Source organism: Populus nigra, chromosome 3, assembly GCF_951802175.1.
Source record: "Populus nigra chromosome 3, ddPopNigr1.1, whole genome shotgun sequence".
In the NCBI taxonomy this organism is placed as follows: Eukaryota; Viridiplantae; Streptophyta; class Magnoliopsida; order Malpighiales; family Salicaceae; genus Populus; species Populus nigra.
The window spans coordinates 8,052,150-8,073,417 of record NC_084854.1 but is presented as its reverse complement, the minus strand read 5'-3'; the positions used below and the strand labels follow the sequence as shown (position 1 = coordinate 8,073,417).

General features: G+C 31.1%; 1 protein-coding gene across 1 annotated transcript; it reads right to left on the bottom strand.

The window, feature by feature from the left end:
* Positions 1–11,235: 11,235 nt before the first annotated feature.
* LOC133689917 (bHLH transcription factor RHL1-like) lies at positions 11,236–14,617 on the bottom strand. Its single transcript, XM_062110022.1, has 7 exons — positions 13,840–14,617; positions 13,608–13,715; positions 13,356–13,523; positions 13,164–13,229; positions 12,673–12,738; positions 12,318–12,386; positions 11,236–11,987 (listed from the first exon to the last, which is right to left on the bottom strand). Exons 1-7 carry the CDS (start codon positions 14,338–14,340, stop codon positions 11,595–11,597), a joined length of 1,371 nt encoding a protein of 456 aa, XP_061966006.1. The 5' UTR covers positions 14,341–14,617; the 3' UTR covers positions 11,236–11,594.
* Between the last annotated feature and the right edge of the window lie 6,651 nt (positions 14,618–21,268).

Sequence of the window (21,268 nt, the reverse complement as noted above, 5' to 3'; positions counted from 1 at the left end):
TGGTTGTGTTGTTTCTCTATTGTCTTCTCCTCTCTCTCTCAATTTGTTCAATGGCTGCTTGAATCATGCTATTTTGATACTACAAAATGATTGCGTGCAGTAAAATTACTAATTGAAAATAGGTGAAGAGAATTATGTGAGGATAGTGCCCTCATTAGATCAACTTTATCGATTTAGGCAGGGGTGTAATGCTTGACTTGGCCCCTTAGGAAGATGGAAGCAGTCATTTTGGTGAATTCGTATGCCTTTTTCAAGTAAGACCAAGGATTGTAGAATGAGTTTATGACGCGAGCCAATGTTGCCTAGTCTATGGTTAGCATTACTAATTAAATTTCAAAGAAAGGATGCGCTTTTATCTGTCAAGATATTGTGGTTGCTGAAATGGGGACAAGTTTCCTGTTTCCAAATAGTTGCCACCGATCTTTAACGACTATACTGGCTTATGCAAGCATGCATGCTATGTTGATGTTGTCCCTTTCCTGTGCATTTTTAGAATATGTGGCCTATAATTTGATTTGTTCTACATGTAGATACTTTGCTGGGACCTAAACCCTAATTAAATTAATGATTTAGAAAATAATGTGGTGAGATGTAGTGGGCGGACACCATTTCAAAATTCAATCATGGTTTGTTCTGTTCGACTTGGGGGGTGGGGGGTTAAGCCAATGGATTGTAAGGTTGCTGTTAAAGTGGTTTGCTTACATGAAATTTCATGGAACACTGAAGAAGTGAGCCATGGTTGACAGTCAGGGTGCATTAATTTGTATAGTCTTTGGTGCTTAGATGCCCAACAAGTTTTAGAGTCGAGGGATTAGAAATCTCCATAAGATTTTGATATTGCTTTACAGGATTTTGATGTCAAGGTTAGGAATCAGTTTTCCCAAATATTTACATGTAATTTTTTCTTGTCCAAGTACAATTTTATGAATCAATATATGAAAAGAACTTGAGAGCTAACTGTTAGGATCCCTTGGAACTGGGAAGCTGGCTGACTGCTAACTAGTTATACTAATGATAGCATGTTTCATAGTGTAGTATGAGCTGGTTTTTGCTGCTTGCAGAAAGCTTACTTCTATTTTTGAAAGCTTGACATGTATGAACTGATCAACTGACGTTGCTGATAAAAATAGACAATAAAGTGGACGTTGTTGCGTTTAATTCCAGCTTCTTGCAATGGCGTTGTTTTCCTGCTCAATCACGAGCTATAAATATAAAAACTAGGATTTTAATACATGAATTAAAGTAAAGCACTTGAGTTTAGTATCATGCTGCTAGTTTTACAGAGTGAGAAATTAGATTTTCATGAAAACTTGTTTTGATATGCTCTGGTGGCCCTTCAGAGCGTATTTTAACCTACGACTTTCGTCGAGTCGAGTTAAATTATCTGGGCTAAGGTTTGTAAATTCTAGTAGATTGACTATTTACATTGCTCTTCGCTATCTCCCATGGTCCCTTGTTCATGTTCTGGACTTTACCCTAATTTATGTTATCAGGGCTTGAATCTATTAACAGGCTCACCTTTGCTTGCTAAAGCACCTCCTATGATGCTCGCATTTAGCAAGCAGTGCCGAGAAGAATTGTGTAAGAGTGATGCTGTTTATCTTCGGCATTAACCCGAATAATTGTTGTGTTCAATTTAATTATAGTTATGAGACTATGCGTGTTGCCTCCGTGAAACAAAAAAGGGCTCTGAGAAACCAGCAAAATTCAAGAACGCCCATTATCACTTGATAAATTGTGTGTATCTATGCGTCCACAATGCCGGCATTATTCAAGAACTTAATCATTTGCAAATTTTACATCACAGAGACATTCTGCAGCAGAAAGTTATCTCTCTTTCAAATTATTTTTAAGAAATTAAATTTAATTTGCGATCGCAAATATGAAATTTTGAGAATTTTGATAGGAATTCGTGAACAATTTTTTTTAAATGTATATATACAAATAATAATAATAATAATAAAATCATAAAATTCTGATTAATTTGAGATAGTAATTAATTTTCTTTAATGAAGAAATTCTAAATAATAGTAATCATCATTATAATTTTCGAGTAATTGTAGCTAATATTAGTGGGGGTGGCCCATACTACACCGCAGTCTATTTTTTTTTACATAAAAAATATATAAAAAATACTAATATCCAAGAGCGTTGAGTCTATCTGTAGAGCTATACCCAAGAGTTTTGAGTCTGGCTACAACGCCTGATTCAAGAATAATATTTATAATATTAATTATAATATCAATAGTAATATTTATAATACAAATAATAAAATTTTTAATATTAATAATAATATTAAATTTGTTTGACCTGAGTTCTTATAGTTTTTTATCCCATGAAATTAAATTTATGGTATTTCTTCGATAGTAATAATATTTTTTAAAAAAATTATTAATGATAATGATAACAATAATAATAACAATAAGAATAATATTAATGATTATAAACTTGGGTATGGTGTCCCAACCAGACCCAAGTTTCTAGGGTTTGGTTCCTCTAATAATAATAATAAACTCGTCTGACTTAAGTTCTTATAGTTTTAAATCCATTCAAATTAAATTTGTGATTTTTCTTCAATAGTAATAATATTTTTAAAAAATTTAATAATAATAAAAATAATAACAATATTAAGAATAACAATAACAATAATAATCATAATAATAATATTAGCAATATTTATTATAATAATAATAATAATAATATTTATAATACAAATAATAATATTTTTAACATTAATAATAATATTAAACTTGCATGACCCAAGTTTAGATGGATCTAACTGTAATGCCAAGCTTAAGAGCCTTGAGTTTGACTGCAACACCAGACTCAAGAGCCTTGGATCTGGCTGCAAAGTCATGTCATGAAAGTATGATAACTAAATAGAAAAAATATTTAATATTAAAGAATGAAATTAAACAAAAAAAAGATCAATTGAAAAGGGAGAAACAAAGAAAAAAAAACAAAGCAAAGCACTAGCGCTTTGCGAGGAGGGGTATAGTAAAATCCGCTCATGAGATCACGGTAATCTAATGAAAAATTAATAAAACAAATTATGAAATTTAATTCTCAATCAAATCGATATTAAAAGATGTAATTGAAATAAAAAAAACTAATTAAGAAAAATAATTTTTTTTTGAATCAACTGGGTTAACCGACAAAATCAGGTTAATTTGTCAAATCTGGGATCCGTTTCATGAAATTATGATAACTAAATAGAAAAAAATTAATATTAACGAACTAAATCAAACTAAAAAATATTAATAAAAAAGAAAAAAGCAAAAAAAAAACTTAAAGGCATTCGCTTTTCACTATGGTTTTGCACAGTGCAATCCACAATGAAAAAAAAAAAGAAAAAAAAAACAAAAAAAACCTATAACAAATAATAATTTTTTAAAACTTATTAATTATTATATTAGCAATATTCATTATAATAAAAATAATAATATTTATAATACAAATCATAATATTTTTAATATCAATAATTGGCTTATGAGGCTAGAGTTATCAACTCTTTTTTTATAGTAGATTTAGCAATAATTGATAGTTTCTGTATTCAAAGTGAATGTATACCTTGGGATAAATAATAAATCACTGACCTTCTAATTAGTATTGTTATTACCTTGAAGTATAAAAGGATATCTTTGGTAGAAAACATGATGCGTAATACATTTCAAATATCTCATTAAACTAGTTATAGCATTATAATGTTGAGCATTAATTATGCTAGAAATTCTTGCTAGCACTATCCAAAAACCTCCACATAAAGATCAAGACAAGTTCTTAGGTTCCTATATCTTCTTGGGTCTTTTGTTGTTAGAGGTGGTTCCTTTGGGAACCCAAGTCATATTACAAACTTTGTATTTCTTAATAGGACACACATAAATTATATAACATATAGATATACAATAATTGCATTTATGATTAAGATCATAGGATTGTTTGGTTTTAACAAAATACTTTTTAAAATACTTTTAAATTCTTTTTAGGTTGGTAACTTAAACGTCTTTTGTTAAAACACATATTTAGCTAGAAAACACGGTTTCTAGAGTTTTAGAGCCTTGTGTGAATTTCGTTAAGGTTGTGTAACTTGTCTACCTTTTCTCTTAAGGACTTGTTTTCATTCTCAAGTTGATTCACCCTATCAATATCATCAATTTCAATGCAAGCTTTCTTTTCTAACGTTTTTTTTAACAAGTAAGTATGCGCAATTCTTTTTCAATGTATTATATTTTGAACCTAACTTTTTAAATTCATCATATAAAGATTCAAATGCATCATTCAATTCATCATAGGTAGGGTTAGATTCATTATCCATAGATTGTATCTTATTTTTGTTTTTAATTACCATGAAGCACATGTTTGCAACATGCTCTTCTTCATCACTTGAACTGGAGTCCAAATCATGACTCCATATGGCTTTCAATGCTATTTTATGATGATGATTCTTCTTCTTGTTTTGAAGAAGCAGACAATCTACCTTGATGTCTTCTAATTTATTATACTTGTAACATATAAGGACTTTCTTGCTTGATTCTTCTTTGTTTCCATCCTTATTGAAGTTTGAGAATCTTCTATTATCATGCTTCTTCCTTAAAAAATTTTAGAATTGCTTTGTAATTAGAGAAATGCCCTCTCTAATGTCTTCATCATGATGAATGGTTTTGAATGCAAAATTCTTCTTTAGCTTTTCTTCTTATTCTTGTTTCTCCATTGTAATTTTATGTGTCATCAAATAACTGATGAGCTCTTTCAATGGAAGTTTGGTGAGATTATTGGCTTTTCGAATAGGCATTACCTTTGCTTCCCAATTCTTCAGTAGAGACCTAAAAATCTTGACCATAATTTCAACATTAGTATAAGTCTTACCAATAAGCATCCAAATTATTAGTTACTAAAGTCATTCTAGTAAACATACTAGTTATGGACTCACTATGATGCATTTTGAATAATTCATATTGATGAACTAACGTATCGACTTTAGATTCTTAACTTGGTTAGTTCCTTTGTGAGGTACCTCTAAGGCATGCTAAATGTCTTTAGTATTTTTACATGATATGATTATATTAAATCCACTTCTATTTAATACGCAATATAGAGTGGTCATGGCTTTAACATCCATTGAAAGCAACTTATTATTGTTGTTGTTGTTGTTGTTGTTGTTGTTATTGTTATTATATTAACTTCTAACTTTAGGAATTTCAAAACCATCTTTAATTTTAAATGGTCTATGAGGACCATTCTCTATGGATAACCATAAATCATAGTCAATGGATTGAAGATAAATAATTATTCTAACTTTTCAATAAGCATAATCATTACCATCAAATAAAGGTAATCTAGATATGGATGAACCTATATTTTGGAGAAATAACTAGTGTTTGTCATTTTACTCAAAGTTTGAGCGAACTTTATAAATGAGAACAAGTTCTAATACTAATTGATGTTCTAGGATTAAAAAAACAATAACATCTAAGAAGGAGAGTGAGTTATGTGTATCACTGATATTAATAATTAATGCAAATTAATTCAAATAAATACAAGAAATACAACAACCAATAATATAATTAAGTGCTTAAAATAAATAGGCAAAGGAGAGAATTTACAAACTCGATTTTTAACGTGGCTTGACAAGCCTACATCCACACCTCAAGTACCAAACCATACTTACGTATTATATTTTTTACTTGTCCAAGTTGTAGGGTGTAATAACAACTTGATGAATCCATATTGTTGCACGTGTGCGGCGTCATGGCGATTGTCCAACACTCTCAGGTAAAATGGAATGGTCTATCTAGCAAATATGGAGAGACAAGGAGTTCGTCTCTTATCAGTGGAAAATTTGAATGGGAGTCGCCACTTGGTATTGTGGTCACTAGGAACCCTAACTAGTCTCAAAGATCGGGTATGGAGACTGACTGTGTAAATGGAAGGTATTAGCATCCCAACTACGCCTTACCTAAGGTAAGCTGCATTGTTTCTGCATTGTTTTGTTATCTGATAAAATCTGAAGTCTTGGTTGTGTTTTCTAATTGTTGGTCCGTCTAAAGAGTCAAGAAAATCCCTCCTCAATAAGGAGGTTCTTATCTTATTGGGGTAGAACCTAACCATTCTAGTGTCTGAAAAAAAAACAAAATTTAATATCCAAAATACGTATGAAGTGTAATGTTTTACCCCGAATACCACGGAGTTTAGGATTATTGATCATGTCCGCCTTGATACAAAATGAATTGTTAGGGAGTCCATACCCTAAAGAAAGGTTCTAAGCCATTACATGAGAAGTAAGCTTTTTACCTGGTATAAAAAAGGGTCTATGATCTGTCTAGTGATCACTTTTCATGTAGGTAGTATAGGTGTTTACAAGGAATGGTTGGGGCAACGTGACTGTCATTACCAAGTAAATGCTCAACTTATAGTTGGACGTTTCATAAGGTTGAACTCCGACTGAAAGTTATGAGGCAAACCGCTACTCCCAACCTAACCTAGAATTTGGTTTATTCGTAAAAGTTAAAATGCATGAAGGCATTAATCCATACCCGACGTATCTATGCATGAGTTGTATGTAAAAATGCATGTTAAATATGATAAAATTAAACAGACCGAAACAAATAGGCAAACAATCAAACAAGCAAAGTCCAACTAGACAAGGCGTTCTTAGTAGAGTCGTCATCCTGTCGTGACATGTATGACATCATATGGTAGATCTACCTCATGAGATTAGTAAAAAGAGGGGGAGTTAAGTTTAATCATAAAATATGACTTATGCATGAAGTTTAGGAGTCGCCACCTAGTGTTATGTTAACTAAGAAACCTAATGGTCTGCGAGAGTCCAGGTAAGGGACTAGTTGTGCAAGATGAAGGTGCATCACCCCTAGTACACCTTATCTAAGGTAAGTTGCATTATTGTTTGATTATTATTCTAAGTCATATTTTTGTCTATTGGTCTTATTTAAGGTACAAGACAGATTTCCCTTCAAAAAAAAAGTTTTTACCTTATTGGGTTAAATTCTAACCGTTTTAAGGCTTAAACTTATTTATTTCTTAGATATAACTAAGACCTAGTGTTTCGAATGACAAAATAATTATAATATGATTTTTTATATTTTAGCCAAATCCTAATGGATAATCATAAACTAATTACAATATCCATTTTGCATTTTTAAAAACATGATAAAAATGATTTTATCTCTCTCTAGAAAATATGCAAGAAAAACTTTTAGGATTTGGCCTTATGCATGAAAACCAAACACATTTTTTTCTGAAATGAAAGTTTATTTTTAAATTTTCATATTTTTTTATTTTTTTTTAGTTTCGGAGAAAACCAGGTTTGTATCTTACAGTGTATGTTTTTAACCCAATACTATGCAAAATTATTGAAAAAACATGAGAGAGACCCACAAATATTTTTAAAATGCCCTTTGAAAAATTTGAATTTATTTTAATATTATTATATCATTTTATTATTATTAAATATATTGGGATGGACCTGACCCAACCATTTGGGCTGGGTTGAAACAGGTCTAACCCAGCTCATTTAAATTGGGTTGGGTTGGCTAACGACTCAATATTTTTTTGTTAATATTGGGTTGGACTTAGCCCAACCATCTAGGTTGGGCTGAAATGGGTCTAACTCAGGCCCACATGGTTGACATGGTTGTTGGCCCAACCCAGCGACTATGTTAATTATTTTAGTCATTGCATGCAGAATGAATTCTGTATGCAATGGCCACGGGGGGCATACAAGAGGAAGAAGAAGTTCACCTGAGTTGGTTGGGGCGTTCTGGCTGGCCATGGTGGTGAAGGTTTGGTGCTTGCTGTTGGAGGAACTAGTGGTACGGTAATGCAGAGGGTTGGTGGTGGTTCTGGAACAAAGGTTTGCGGCAAAGAGGAAGGAGCTTGTCGTGGCTATTCCTGACGTGGGGGTGGCTGGCTGGTTGGTGGTTGTGTTGGCGACTCGTGGTGGAGCTGTTGGTGGAGAAGCTGACGGTGAGGTGGTTGATGGTTGTAGAAGCTGAAGTCGTGGCGGCAAAGAAGAAGAAAAACAATATTGCAGAAAAACTAGGGAGAAGACTGGTTTTTTTGCCAACTTTGCACACTGATTTCTTGTTATTATTGCTTTTGTTTTTTTATTTATTTATTTTTACAACAAAAAGGGAAATTTGTAGGGAATAATAAAAAAATAAGTTATTACAACAAATACGAATTTTAAATCTAATCAAAGGAAAAAAACTCAATAACTATGACAATAACCATTGAACTTGAAGTAGCATCTTGTCCTGTCCATTTTTTGAAGTTCTAAATGAGTTCTCTGAGATTCCCCTCTTGGATTGTCCATAATAAAACCTTTTTTTTTAATGTGTCATGTATCCCAATAATATCCTACCACCACTTAATTATCAATGGGTGTAACAGGCATCACTACAATAGCGCATGCTCCATTGACGAAAGAAACAAAATTATGATAAGGTATCAAAACTTACAGCTTCACCACTTGAAATCCATTTCAAATTATAAATCTATACTGTAATTCAACATGAACTCTTGAAGTAACCTACATATGTTATAGATTATATATATCCAAATCTATAATTAGTTGGACAACTTAAAATATCAGATCTGTAACAAGATCTGAGATTATTGAAAAAACAGAAAGAAAGAAGAAGAAAGGTTGAGAAAATGAGGGAGGAGCTGTTGTCATAGATGAAATGACAGCTTGAAAGTAGTTTTTTTATGGAAGGGGGGCTTTCAGCAGGCTTTCAGCACAGTAAGAAATGAAATCTCTCTGTAACAAAAAAAAGAAATGAAATCTCTCTTAGGAAGAAGATCCATCGCCAACCACTGAGAGTACTATCATCAAGTATATAATAGCCAGAATATATTACTATGTTATTTAAGATTTGGGATACAATCCAGGGCAGCAGATCACTGAATGATCAGAAGACTAGACTAACTTCTTTGTTTAATTCTTCTGATCTGAGCAATATTACTTTGACTGCCCTAGCCAGCATTACAATATATTGTATGGGGAAAACTGTTGTTTATTGATGATGATAAGCAGTGAGCTACCAGTCTCTTAATACCTGCATGTGCCCTGTATTTCAATGAACAGTGATGATTATATTTGATATCATTAGATCTCTGTTTAGTTTCAGTTCCAACGTTTGAATTTTCCAATTCATTGTACCGCTGAGGATTGGCATGCATCTCTCTCTCTCCTCGTATTAATTTAATTTTGTGTTAAAGCTCAATTTGAAGATAATCTTGATAGCCTGTTTCATGACTAGATCTTTTGAGGCTAACTAACCTTTCCTTTTTAGTTTTTTATAAATTGTATTAGGGGTTGTGTTTTAAAATATTTTTTATTTAAAAATATATTAGAATGATATATTTTTTAATTTTTAAAATTTATTTTTAATATTAGAATGTTAAAATAGTTCAGAAATATAAAAAATTTATTTTGAAAAAAAAAATTTATTTCTTTTTTAAAAACACCGCAAAACAAACCATAGGTTTTTTTTTTTTGTAAACTAGAGAATGTTATTTATATCCAAAGATAAGAAGAAAAATCAATTCGTTCTTGAATTCAAATCGAAAAATAACTTGGAAAATATATACAGTAACTACGTGAACAAATGCTCTTGATCTATCCTCTCAATGATGTAAATGTTGTTTTTTTTTTTTTTTTTCTGGGTCCCTTGTTCTGGTTTTAGGCAAACTGCGCATCAATGGCGTGCCAACTGCCAAGGATATCCATAATACGCACAGGCACACACTCCACACGTGGAAAGAAGAAGAAGTGACGTCGTCATTTCAATTGATCCTTAGTCGCTGCCCACTTCTTTGTGGTCTTCTAGTTCGAGGAAGTTATGGCCATGATGCTTTCGGACCTAACAACAATATTGTTATATATAGCACACTTGCAGATCAGTGTTCTAGTGGGCTGCACAATCTTTTTTTTTTTTTTTTTTGGTTTAATTAAGGAATTCTTTTAACAAAAATCATCAAGAAGAAGTTAAAGGTATGTTCTCCCACCTTCGTGTCCGACAAGAACTAACACCACACTCGCACTCTTTTATAAGAATACTTAGCCGCAAGGCAAGTAGTCTAATCTGTAAACAATGGGAGCATATACAATATTAACATGTTGATTAGACGTCACGGGGGTGGTCAAAGTAGTGTTCAAGATGAAGATGATTGACTACTAAGCGTTTGTTTTGCACCTATTTTTATATTTACAGTGTAAAAAACACAGTTTGGTGTTTAATAAAACACTAAACTAATTATAATATATCGTGGGACTTATTAAAAAATTAAGTTTTAAATGCAGTTTTTATAAAGTAGTTTTTATATGTTTTTTTAACTGAGTTTCGTAAAATTTCATTTGTTTTTATGTTTTAAAAGCATTTTTTTTAAAATTTGAATTTTTTTTATTTTCTTTATTTCAAATTAATTTTTTTTCTGTATTTTCAGATCATTTTGATGATGAGCTGATATCAAAAATAATTTTTTAAAAATAAAAAATATTTTAATGCATTTCCAAGTATTGCACTTTTAAAAAGCAACCATAACCAAATATTTTATATATATTTTTTGCTGTACATAAATCTTAACCATAATTTTTATCAAATACGTACCTAAATCTAATGAATTATATTTTTTTAAAACTTATTTTTTTAAAACTACAACCATAAAAGCTACCTAAAAAACAAACACACTCTAAAAATCCAATAACTTGAAAATCCCATATATATAGTATCCAGAAGAAAAAACCCAGAGGGAAAATAAATTTGATGTTTTCATAAGATAACTAAGACAAATAATAATAATAATAATAAAATTCTTGATTTAAGGCTATTGTGTAAACGGTGGCGTCTTTTTGCTGGTTCCCTTCAACAAGAAGTTTCCCATCTCTGCCTCTCTGGGAGGGGTTTTTTTTTTTTTCCAATATATTATGCTTATTGTAATGATTAGAAACAAAAGCCAAAAGCCACAGCCGTTGACATTAAATGTAAATTCACATTATCCTTTAATCTTTAACGAAAAGTCCAACTAAAGCAAAAGCTTTGAACAAGAAAATAAAAAAGTCATAATCAAGCTGCCATCGCCATTGCCTTCTTCATATTTTTTTTCCCTTCTTCTTCCCCTCACAGAGATCCATAACATAATTATTCATAGAAAAAAGATAATTCCAACAATAACAATTTAAAATAGTACTTGTGACATCATGAGAGATCCAAATTGAAATTAAAAAAAATATATTAAAGTGGCAAATGAAAAACGTAACAAAACCTAACCCCTTTTTTAAAACATAAACAACAGTAGTAGGATGTTCTTGGGATCTGGACTATCTTGTTACTTTGTTCTTGTTGTTGGTACTTGGTGGTGTAGTTGAAGTCAGCTTACCCAAAGTCTACGCAAATACGGCGTCGTGTCAACCACTCATGCTTTAGACCCCTATTTTCGTAGACTTTGAAACGGCAGTTGAATCCAACGTCACAGTCTCCATCTCTTTTCTCCTTTGACTTTCCCCCCCTCAACTTTTTTATTATTTTACTCTAGTAGTAAGAATCCCCGAGGTTAGTCAACGCTGTTAAAAATCAAGGTTTCGAAACGGAGGCAGCATCTTTAGCAACACCATCGCCGGCACCGTTACCTATTGTCGCTGACTGGACGGTCAAAACAGACATACTAGGTGAGGTTGGCCCTTCACCGTTGGATTGGAGTAACGGGTTGTGACTGTTGATGATCCCAGAAGTCCTGTTGTGACACGTGGCCGTTGAAATGGCAGTTGCAAGTGAGATGGGCATGAGACAAAGCCCTTTGCCTTGTAAATACTGCATGGCCGAGCCCATATCTTCTTCCATCAACTTCGCCACCTGGTGCTCCGTCACAGTTAAGCTGCTGTCGTTAGTTGAGGCCGTTTGGTTGCCGTTAGTGGTACGTGCGATGGACCCACCATTGGCATTGGCTTGGATGCAGTCACCACCAGCCTACAAAGAAACAGCAAACGTTGTTTATGATGGTTTTTTTATGAGGAGTCTGAGAAAAAGAGAGCACGCGTGCTACTTTTGTTTTTGTCGTGTTGTGGTGATTGAGGGATTTTGGGGACCTTGGATTGGACTTGTGGGGTGGTGATAGATGTGGGTGTGGTTGGGATTTTTAGGGTTTTTCTGGGTTTTTTTTACTACAGAGAAAAACTTTGTTGGTCTTCGGTTTCTAATGATGCTTACGTTTTTCCACATGTATTCTATAAAAAAAGTTGGTGCATGGGCTCGAAATCTTGAATCTGAGAAATCATCCATGGATGTTTAAGATATTACCTCAGAGGACATGTCAGCAACAAGGGGGGCAACAGCAGCTGCACCGCCCAATCTGCTCATGCTCAAGACCTGTGTGTACCCCAGAAGCAAGAGAGCAAGAGAGACAATAATCAGGCAGCGAAAACACTTTATTGTTATTATTAATGAATTCAATGATCATAAAAAAGTAGACAATGAGTAATGGAATATTAGCCTTAAGTAGATACATATCATAAAAGCAGATTTGAAAATTATATCTTAAGAAAAAATATGTCAGCCAAGCATGGGAATCGATTGAATTATTATAAATTATAAATTATAAAATTGAGACTTGAAAATAAAAAAAATGAAGTTTCAGTTAGAGAAAGATGAGAACCTTGACTTGGAGCTGGAGGAATTTAACATAGTCAATGATTTCATCAAGCATTGAAGCCTTGTCTGTCTGTCATTCCACAAAACCCCTTCAGTACAGAATTATTAATCCATAATTTAATTGATTATGATTATCGCCTTCAAATTCAAATTAATTAGCAGATTAAATATCCCGGTCCATTCGCCATCCATTGCGGGTGTTGAATAGAGAACAATTCGGGGACCAGCAAACTAACTATGACTTCATTTCTCTCCAAGTACACAAAGGGGGGCAAAAGAGAGTAAGAAAACTCCAAAACGCACAGCATAGACACCTAATTAAGAAACAACCCAGTAAACTACCGACACCTGCCCACCCAAAATTTCAAGAAATACACTGGCAGGTACGAGAAGAAGAAACTGAGAAAAATCTGACAGGCAGTTACTAGAAGATAAATCAGTTCAGTTTTTGTTTTGGTTCCTCGGTCAATCAAATTGTGAAGTAGCTTCTTTTACCTTGTTGGCATTAGGTACTAACTCTTGCAGAGCTTTCATTCTTTCTGCAATTCTCTCCCTTCGTAACTGTCCACAAAAAAAAAAAAAAAAAATTAGCACAACATAAAAGCTCCAAGAGGCACTGTAATGTTTATTAATCATTATAATATGTAATAGTAACTAGGAGGGATAAGAGATTAATAAGAACAGTACCCTTTCAGCGATGCTATGTGGGTCAGTGGCTTGACCTCTTCTAGCCCTAACCCTTTGTCTAGGTTGAGCTGGTGCACCACCATTTGAGCCACTTGCTTGAGGTTGGTTCATCACAGCTGTGGTGGCTGCCGCCTGAGCCCCCAAATTCGGTGACTGCATAGCTCCTCCCTGTAACACAACAATCCTTTCAGGTACAGTTGCACAAAATAAATTAATGTGTGCAAAATATGAATACAAAACCTAAAAACATGCCTGAGGATGGTTAAAATGTTGCATGGACTGATTCGATGCCCGGCCAGTTCCGTTCATAGATCCAGCACGAAACCCATTAAACAATCCTTGCATTGAACCGTCTCCTCCCTGCAAGTGGAAAGAAAAGAAAAAAACTAATTAAGTAGAATAACAACTAGGAAATTTATAAAAATTGCTCTGATTCGTAGCAACAACCACAAACAGAATATTTAATAGTGAAGATGAAAATCACCTGAGTAGGAGAGACATCAATGTCATCGTTTTGAGAGAGCCCGCCTCTAGCAGCAGCCATCAGAAGCTGCTGTTGTAGCATCATTTTAGCGGCTGCCGCAGCACCACTACCACCACTACCACCACTGATCTGGTGTTGTCTCAGCTTAGAAGCCAAAATTACAGACTCGTCAAAGTTATCATGAAACCCAACATTATTATTGTCAGTATTAGATGGTGGGGTTTCATTAAACAAGTCTCTGGGTTTGGCTGAAGAGGAGTTGTTATTTGTGGGAAAAGGGAGGTTTGTCGGGGGGTTAAGGTCCCAAGGCGACTTAGGGTCAGCCCATGAACAAGAAGGGATTGCAGACAGCATTTGTTCAAGAAAATCATCATTTGATGATGAATTGGGATCAAAGTGAGAGTTTTGGATCTGCTGGTTTTGAAGGTCTTGTAGAGGGATTTGTGATGATGGGTTTAAGAGCGAGTTCATCCCTTGCATTTCTCTACTACAAGGCCGCATCTTTTTGAAACGAAACGAAATAGGGAGAGGGAGAGTTGAAGATTGGGTTTTGAGTTTGGGTTTTCTTCAAGGAGATGGAAAATGAGAAGGCAAGAGGGATGAAGGCATTTGGGATTATAAAGATGGAAAATGAGGAGGTGAATTCGTTATTTCTTCCTCCCTTCCTCCCTCTTCTTCTTCTTCTTCTATGTTTGGATTCTGGGGTTGGGGTGTTAAATAGCAAAAGTTGACCTATCTTTTGTTTCTCTACATCCAATCCATCCTCGTATGGGTTAGTGTGTTAGTCCAGTAGGGTTAACTGAGGACTTAATCATTTGTTCAATGGCCAAAGTCGATGATGACGCGTGACTTCCACTCTCTTTATTAGAGGCCAGGACCATTTCTTTTTCCTTTTTTTTTTTGTTTTTGTTTTTTTATATATATAGTTACATAAAAGAGAGACCTTTTTTCATCACAACCGGAGAAGAAAAGGTGGTGTTAGGAACTTAGGTTATTATCTCATTTGTGTTGTTTCATCCATGCGTGTTGATTATTAATGATTAAATATATAGAATGATTGTGATTTCTAATAATTCTTGAAAAAACATATTTTTATAATTTAAGACACTTTATCACTTTGTTTTGGATCATCAGTTAAAAGATTTTAAAATCTTTATTAATTGCGAGTTAGAAAGGTTTAGATAGTATAAACATCAATTTCTTGATATTCTTTCTTTAATTACCAAAAAAAAAACTATATCTCAACATTTTATTTAGAAATGTTGACATATTTAAGGGTTGCATATGATATTAATTGCTTGTAATAATATGTGAGTGTACATTATTTTTGGGAGGCCTATGGTAAACATATTGGGTGTTTTAGCTACTGCATTAGCATTTTAAAGTCAGAAGCACACATAAACATGGAAGAAAGTGGTATTTTTTAAAATTAAATTAATTCTCAATTAAAATTCATATTATTATGAAAATTCATATTACATGCTATATCTTTTCACAAATTATGAAAATTAAGACAATTATTTGTTAACTAATCTCACTTAAATATTTTTTTTATGAATATAAGTTCTAGCTAGAGGATAACTCACAACTTATTAACACGAGTTTTATAAAATACATAATATGAGCGATATTTTTTTTATGTTAAACCTCAATTGTATTCGTACCAATCATCATATCAATTAAGATTAATACTTAAAGCTAATTATTTGATAAGAAGAAGAAGCTTTATTTGATAAGAAGAAGAAGGAAAAAATAAAGAGCAAGAAGAAAAAGGCTAGTTATTTTTTTTATATTAAAGTGGATAATCGGGTTAGTTTATATATATCTCAACTAATTTTATAAATTTTAAAATTAATAATTATATAAATCTTTAGAAATCCTTAAAAAACTGAACTAATAATTATTGAAAAATAAACAAAAATTAGTTATTATTATTAGTATTGTAAGTGGTTTCCATGCTCTCATTCCTCGCGTGGAGTGGCGTTGGCACAATCACTTCCTCATGCCCGCGTGGTCGGCAAGTCCATCGATTTGCTTTGAACCGCGTTTCTGGATGCTAATTAATCTTACCCTTATGTCATTGATGGATAATGTGACACAACACGCGACTAATTACTGCTAATCAATATCATAATGACACCTATAAAACAACTCATAAGCATTAACTACTATCTACTGCTCATCTCTAATCATGCAAAAGCAAAAGTTGTGTCTGTGTTTAAGAGTCTGTTGGTATTGTTGTCATTGTTGTTGTTTAATATAAATTATTTTTATAAAAAAATTTTTTAGTTAAAGGTATTTTAGTATTTATATATATTTGGTTAAAATTATAATTGAAATTGAGATTGAATAAAAAGTAGTTTAATGTATTTGGTTAAATATACTTTTCAAATTGAGGTTATAAAATAACTAAAAAAGATATATATTAATATTGATGGATTTTAATTTAAATATTATAGATTTAACTACTATTATTACACCATTAAATAAATAATATTTTATATCAAATATTTTTTATTATTCCATTAACTTATCTACAATTTCATCACGTATGAAATTCATTTGATAAGGACTATAGTTTCTATAGTTTTTTGAGTGTGCAACAAAATCAGATAAAATATCATCAGAAACAAAATTGAAATTGCGATCAAATTTCACAAATGTTACGTCATCATGTGATGTTTTTCTAATTTATGTAATGTTATTAAATAATATTAAACAATTGTTTTTTTAGTAAAACTCAATTTTAAAAAAATTAAAATTTTTTTACCGGGTCGGATGCGGTCTAATGAACACTGTTCACTGGCACTGTTCACGTGGCAAGTGAATGCTTCTCGCATTGCCAGATGATTTATAATTCACCTGGCATCAATTACACAAGAAGCAGCTCCCAGCTGCTGTTTGCGAAACCACGGTTTAAGGAAAAAATTTATGGGTCCCACCAAATAGTAAATTGCTTTTTTCATATTACCAAACACCTAGTTTACGCGGTTTGCTTTAAAAGAAACCGCAACCGCGTAAACAAACGACCTCTAAAAGCTTGTGTGGTAGAGAAATATCATTTATTTTTTAAAATATTTTTTTATAATTAAATTAAAATAATATATTTTTTAAAATTTATTTTTGATATTAGTATATCAAAACAATATAAAAACATTTAAAAAATCATTTGAAAAAAAAAATCTCAAGCTTTTACGAGAGCACTTTCCAACCATAAAAATACAACAACGCTGAAGAAGTGTCTATCAAATAAGGCGAGTTTGCTAATTAGTTTCTTATTGATAATGTGATGGAGTGCATTTTTTAAATTAAAATAATATTTTTTTATATTCTTTTTATTTTTAATATTAGCACATTAAAATTATCAAAACACACCTAAAACATCAATTTTATATTTTTTTAGGCTCATGCTCGGGCTTTGGTGTGGATTTGGGTTTATTGTAAAAATAATTTTTTTGACTAACGAAGATTATTTTTTTCCAACTTAAATTTTAGCTTGGGTTTGGTCCATGAATAATTATTTCCTCTAGCCTATTGTATTGTTCAATCCAGCCCATGAATGATAGAATCTGATCAATTTGCTTCCAAAAAGATTTTCTTCAAACTTGAACAGTTTTTTTATAGCTAAAAAGACATTTGATTTAATCCAAAAATATTCAGGTTTTATGATGGGTAATCAAAACTCTTAGAGGAAAATTCCATCAACTTTTTGTCCTTAAAACTCCCTACAAAAGATGGTTGGAGAAAAGTGTTGAAGGTTGTTTTTCTACATTATTTTGGATAGAGATTTGTAACTCTTGTTCACCTATTTTTTTTCATTCCTTTTGATTTTGGTTTCTTAAAGTCTTTTTTGTTCAAAATTTTTCTCCAAAATTTGAAGCTTAAGATCAGTTTTTGTTGAGAGATTTTGAGTCTAATTTCATTGGATCTTGTTTAGGAGTACACCTAAACATGGTGGTGTTATTGGAATCTTGTAAGGCTTATTAAAATCAAATATTTTACACCAAGTGAGGATCAATAAAAGCTTAATGACAAGTAATTAAACATTGACGACGAGAACAACAACATATTTCAAGTTGTTTATGAGCTAAGTTCTTCAACAAGTAAGTATTTTTTATTGGATTTGTTTAAGTATATTTTCAATATAAGCATATAATGTAAGCTAGGAGCTATTTTCATTCTATTATACATAATTCCATAAATGATTAGTATGCATGCTATTATTGTATTTTAATCTTTTATGAAAAAAAAATATTTTCTTAGTATGTATACTAGTCTTTGTTATGATTGCAATTTTATAATTATCTTATTAGTCTTTGTTATGATTGCAATTTTATAATTATCTAATAAATTGCATGATTATATACTAAACATATATGCCAACTTATCTTCTTATATGTGAATATTTAGACAACAATCGTAAGGCTTTAATATATAATATTAGTCTTTGTTTAGTTTATAATTCTTTGTTATAACTAGATGAATAGTTAAAAAGGATATTAGTATCTTTGTTTAGTTTATAATTCTTTGTTATAACTAGATGAATAGTTAAAAAGGATATTAGTATCTTTGTTATTATTTTATCTAGTTGTTTATGTACATGTTTTTTAGATTGATACATATAATATATCCTTATGAACGAAACAATAAAAAACTTGTTTGTATCTACAATATATATATTTTTTAATTTTTTCTAGTTATTTGTTTAACTTGTATATGCAAATTTACAATCTTGTATGGTATGCTAATTGTTTAATTTGTTCATTCAAATTTATACTCGTATGCAATTTGTTTAAACAAGATTAAAATGGTATGATGCATGTTAATTCGATAATATTTTAAAATGATCTTGCTTAATTGAGAATATTTATTTTCTAAGCTTTTCTTATAATTGTTAAAAGGTTTTTTTTTTTATCAAACTTTAGTAGTTTGTTAAAATTTTGTGATTGTTTTTTTATATATGCTTCAAGAAGCCAACTTATTTATATAATATTGGCTATTCTTTTACATAACATTTATCATGACTTCAAATTGAGAATTAGTTATTTCAACCAATATTACTTTGTCAAGTATTACTTTGGTAATGAGGATTCCACCATCATCTTTTATGATGAATAGTGAGAAATTTAAAAGGTTTAACGGACTAAACTTTGAGAGGTGGTAACAAAACATGTTATTTGATTTGACCATCTTAAATTTAGAAACGTTCCTGTTGGAAAAGGCGCCAAAGTTGTCAAATAATGAACTCAATTTTATTATTATTATAGCTTTGGATGTGTGAAATCATAGTTATTTCATGTGCAAGAACTACATCTTAAATAGATTTAGCAATACGCAATATGATATGCATAGTTCAATCAAGTCTGCAAAGACACTTTGAAAAACTTTAGGCAAACAGTTCAAGGTTGAAGTTGTTTGTGTGAAAAATCATAGTCAATAAATTTTAGATTTTTAGATGGTTTATCCAAGGATCATTATGAGCAAGTTTAAGAGTTTCAACTTCAAGATATGGTTAAAAGTGAACATTTTCAAGTGGTTGTAATTATTGAAAAATCACCACTATTTTGAAAAGAATTCAATAATTACCATAAGTATAAAAGCATGGAAATAAGAGTTAAAGACCATATCAGGCTAAGACTATAAAAAGACAATAAGTTGCTTGAAAGAAAAGCTAACTCTTCTAGTATTGTCTAAAAAAAAAAATTATGAAAGGAAAAAATATTACCAAAATGTTTAATAAAAAATATTATATTTGGTTACAGATTTAAAGCTCAACAAAGTAACACAAAAAAGGAAATGACTGCTAAAACCAATATTAATGAGGTTTATCATCTCGTAGATGAAGTTTGGAAATAAATATGATTGTTGTTGTTTCTGAAGTAAACTTGATTAAAAAACTTGAGTAGTGATTGGTTGACATAAGTGCAACAAAACATTTATGTACCAAGAAATGTATGTTTTCCACTTATAAATAAGTGGTTGGTGAACACTTGTATATAGGAAATTCACACTACTAGAAAAATAGAAAATAAATATGAAAACACCGATGGATAAATTTTTTTCACTAATTTTCAATGAAAATAGCAATGGATAATTTTCATCAATAATTTCCAATGAATTTAACAATAGAGTACATTATGTTGGTAATTTTTTATGAAATTACTGATGGAGTAAAAAAATAAAAAATCTATAAAAAACATATCAGCAATTCCATCGAAAAGTTAACATATTATTATTTACCGATAAAATTATCGATGGAATAATTACATTAGTAAATGTAAAAAAGTTATAACCAATACCCCCCCTTTTCTTCTTCTCATGCTTATTATTTACCGATAAAATTATCGATGGAATAATTACATTAGTAAATGTAAAAAAGTTATAACCAATACCCCCCCTTTTCTTCTTCTCATGCTTCCTCTCGCCAAAAATTACTAGCAACCCCCCTGTTTATCATAAATTCAGCCACCATAAACCATCTACCATCTGGCATTAATCTACACCTATTAATAGTGTCAACATCCATCTTTGAGTTTTTTTATGATGTTTCAATACACAAAGTAAGCAACCATTTGTAACCCATTGTTTTTTAGGTTAATCTATTGAATTATTTTTTTAGTATTTGTAGTTTGGTTGTTTATTTAAGTATTTTATAAATTTCTCTAAAGAAATTTGTTGTATTAATGTATGATTTGTATGTTAGGGCTTGTTTAGGATTTGAAAAAAATGAATTATATTTTGTCCTTTTATGAAATTGACTTCGATTTAGTAACTTATTGTGTCATAATTGAAGATTGATGAGTTATTTTAATGGGTATCAATCATATTTTATCAATTTTATTGTTAAGTTGAAGATTATGGATTTCCTTGGCACGCTATAGATGCACAATTATTCATCCTTAATTATTTACATGTAGATATTTGTTCAACCTTAATAAAAAGGTTAAAAATAAAGTGCATATTGAGGCATGGATATACAAGGCTTATATTATTGAAGAGATTTTAACATTTACCTCTTATTATTTTGAGTCTTACTTGAAAATAATAATCAATTGTGTTCTAAAATATGATGATGATGGTGAACTATCTTAGAGTGAGAATTTATCAATATTTTATCATTCGTGATGATCATTATTAAAAAATGCAGTGAGGAGTAGATATTTGACATATATTGAATTCAGACAAATACATAATTATATGCTATTCAAATGTGATGAATTGCGATTTTTTTTTAAAAAAGTCAATTTTACAATTATATAGTTTTAAAATATTTTTTCTTATATTCTCATATAGACTTAATTCAGTAACTTACTTATATATAGACAACATTATTAATTATTGTTATCCCAAAATTCAAATGCTATTGAAGCTAAAATTATCCAATGGCTAGGTGAACAATCTGTCATATGGTTTAAAATATATGTAAGTA

Coding starts and splice junctions, on each gene's coding strand:
- LOC133689917 (XM_062110022.1), bottom strand. CDS start 14,340: ATGCGGCCTTGTAGTAGAGAAATGCAAGGGATGAACTCGCTCTTAAAC. Junction 13,230..13,355: donor CACATAGCATCGCTGAAAGG/GTACTGTTCTTA, acceptor TTTTGTGGACAG/TTACGAAGGGAGAGAATTGC. Junction 12,739..13,163: donor TAGTACCTAATGCCAACAAG/GTAAAAGAAGCT, acceptor GTGGAATGACAG/ACAGACAAGGCTTCAATGCT.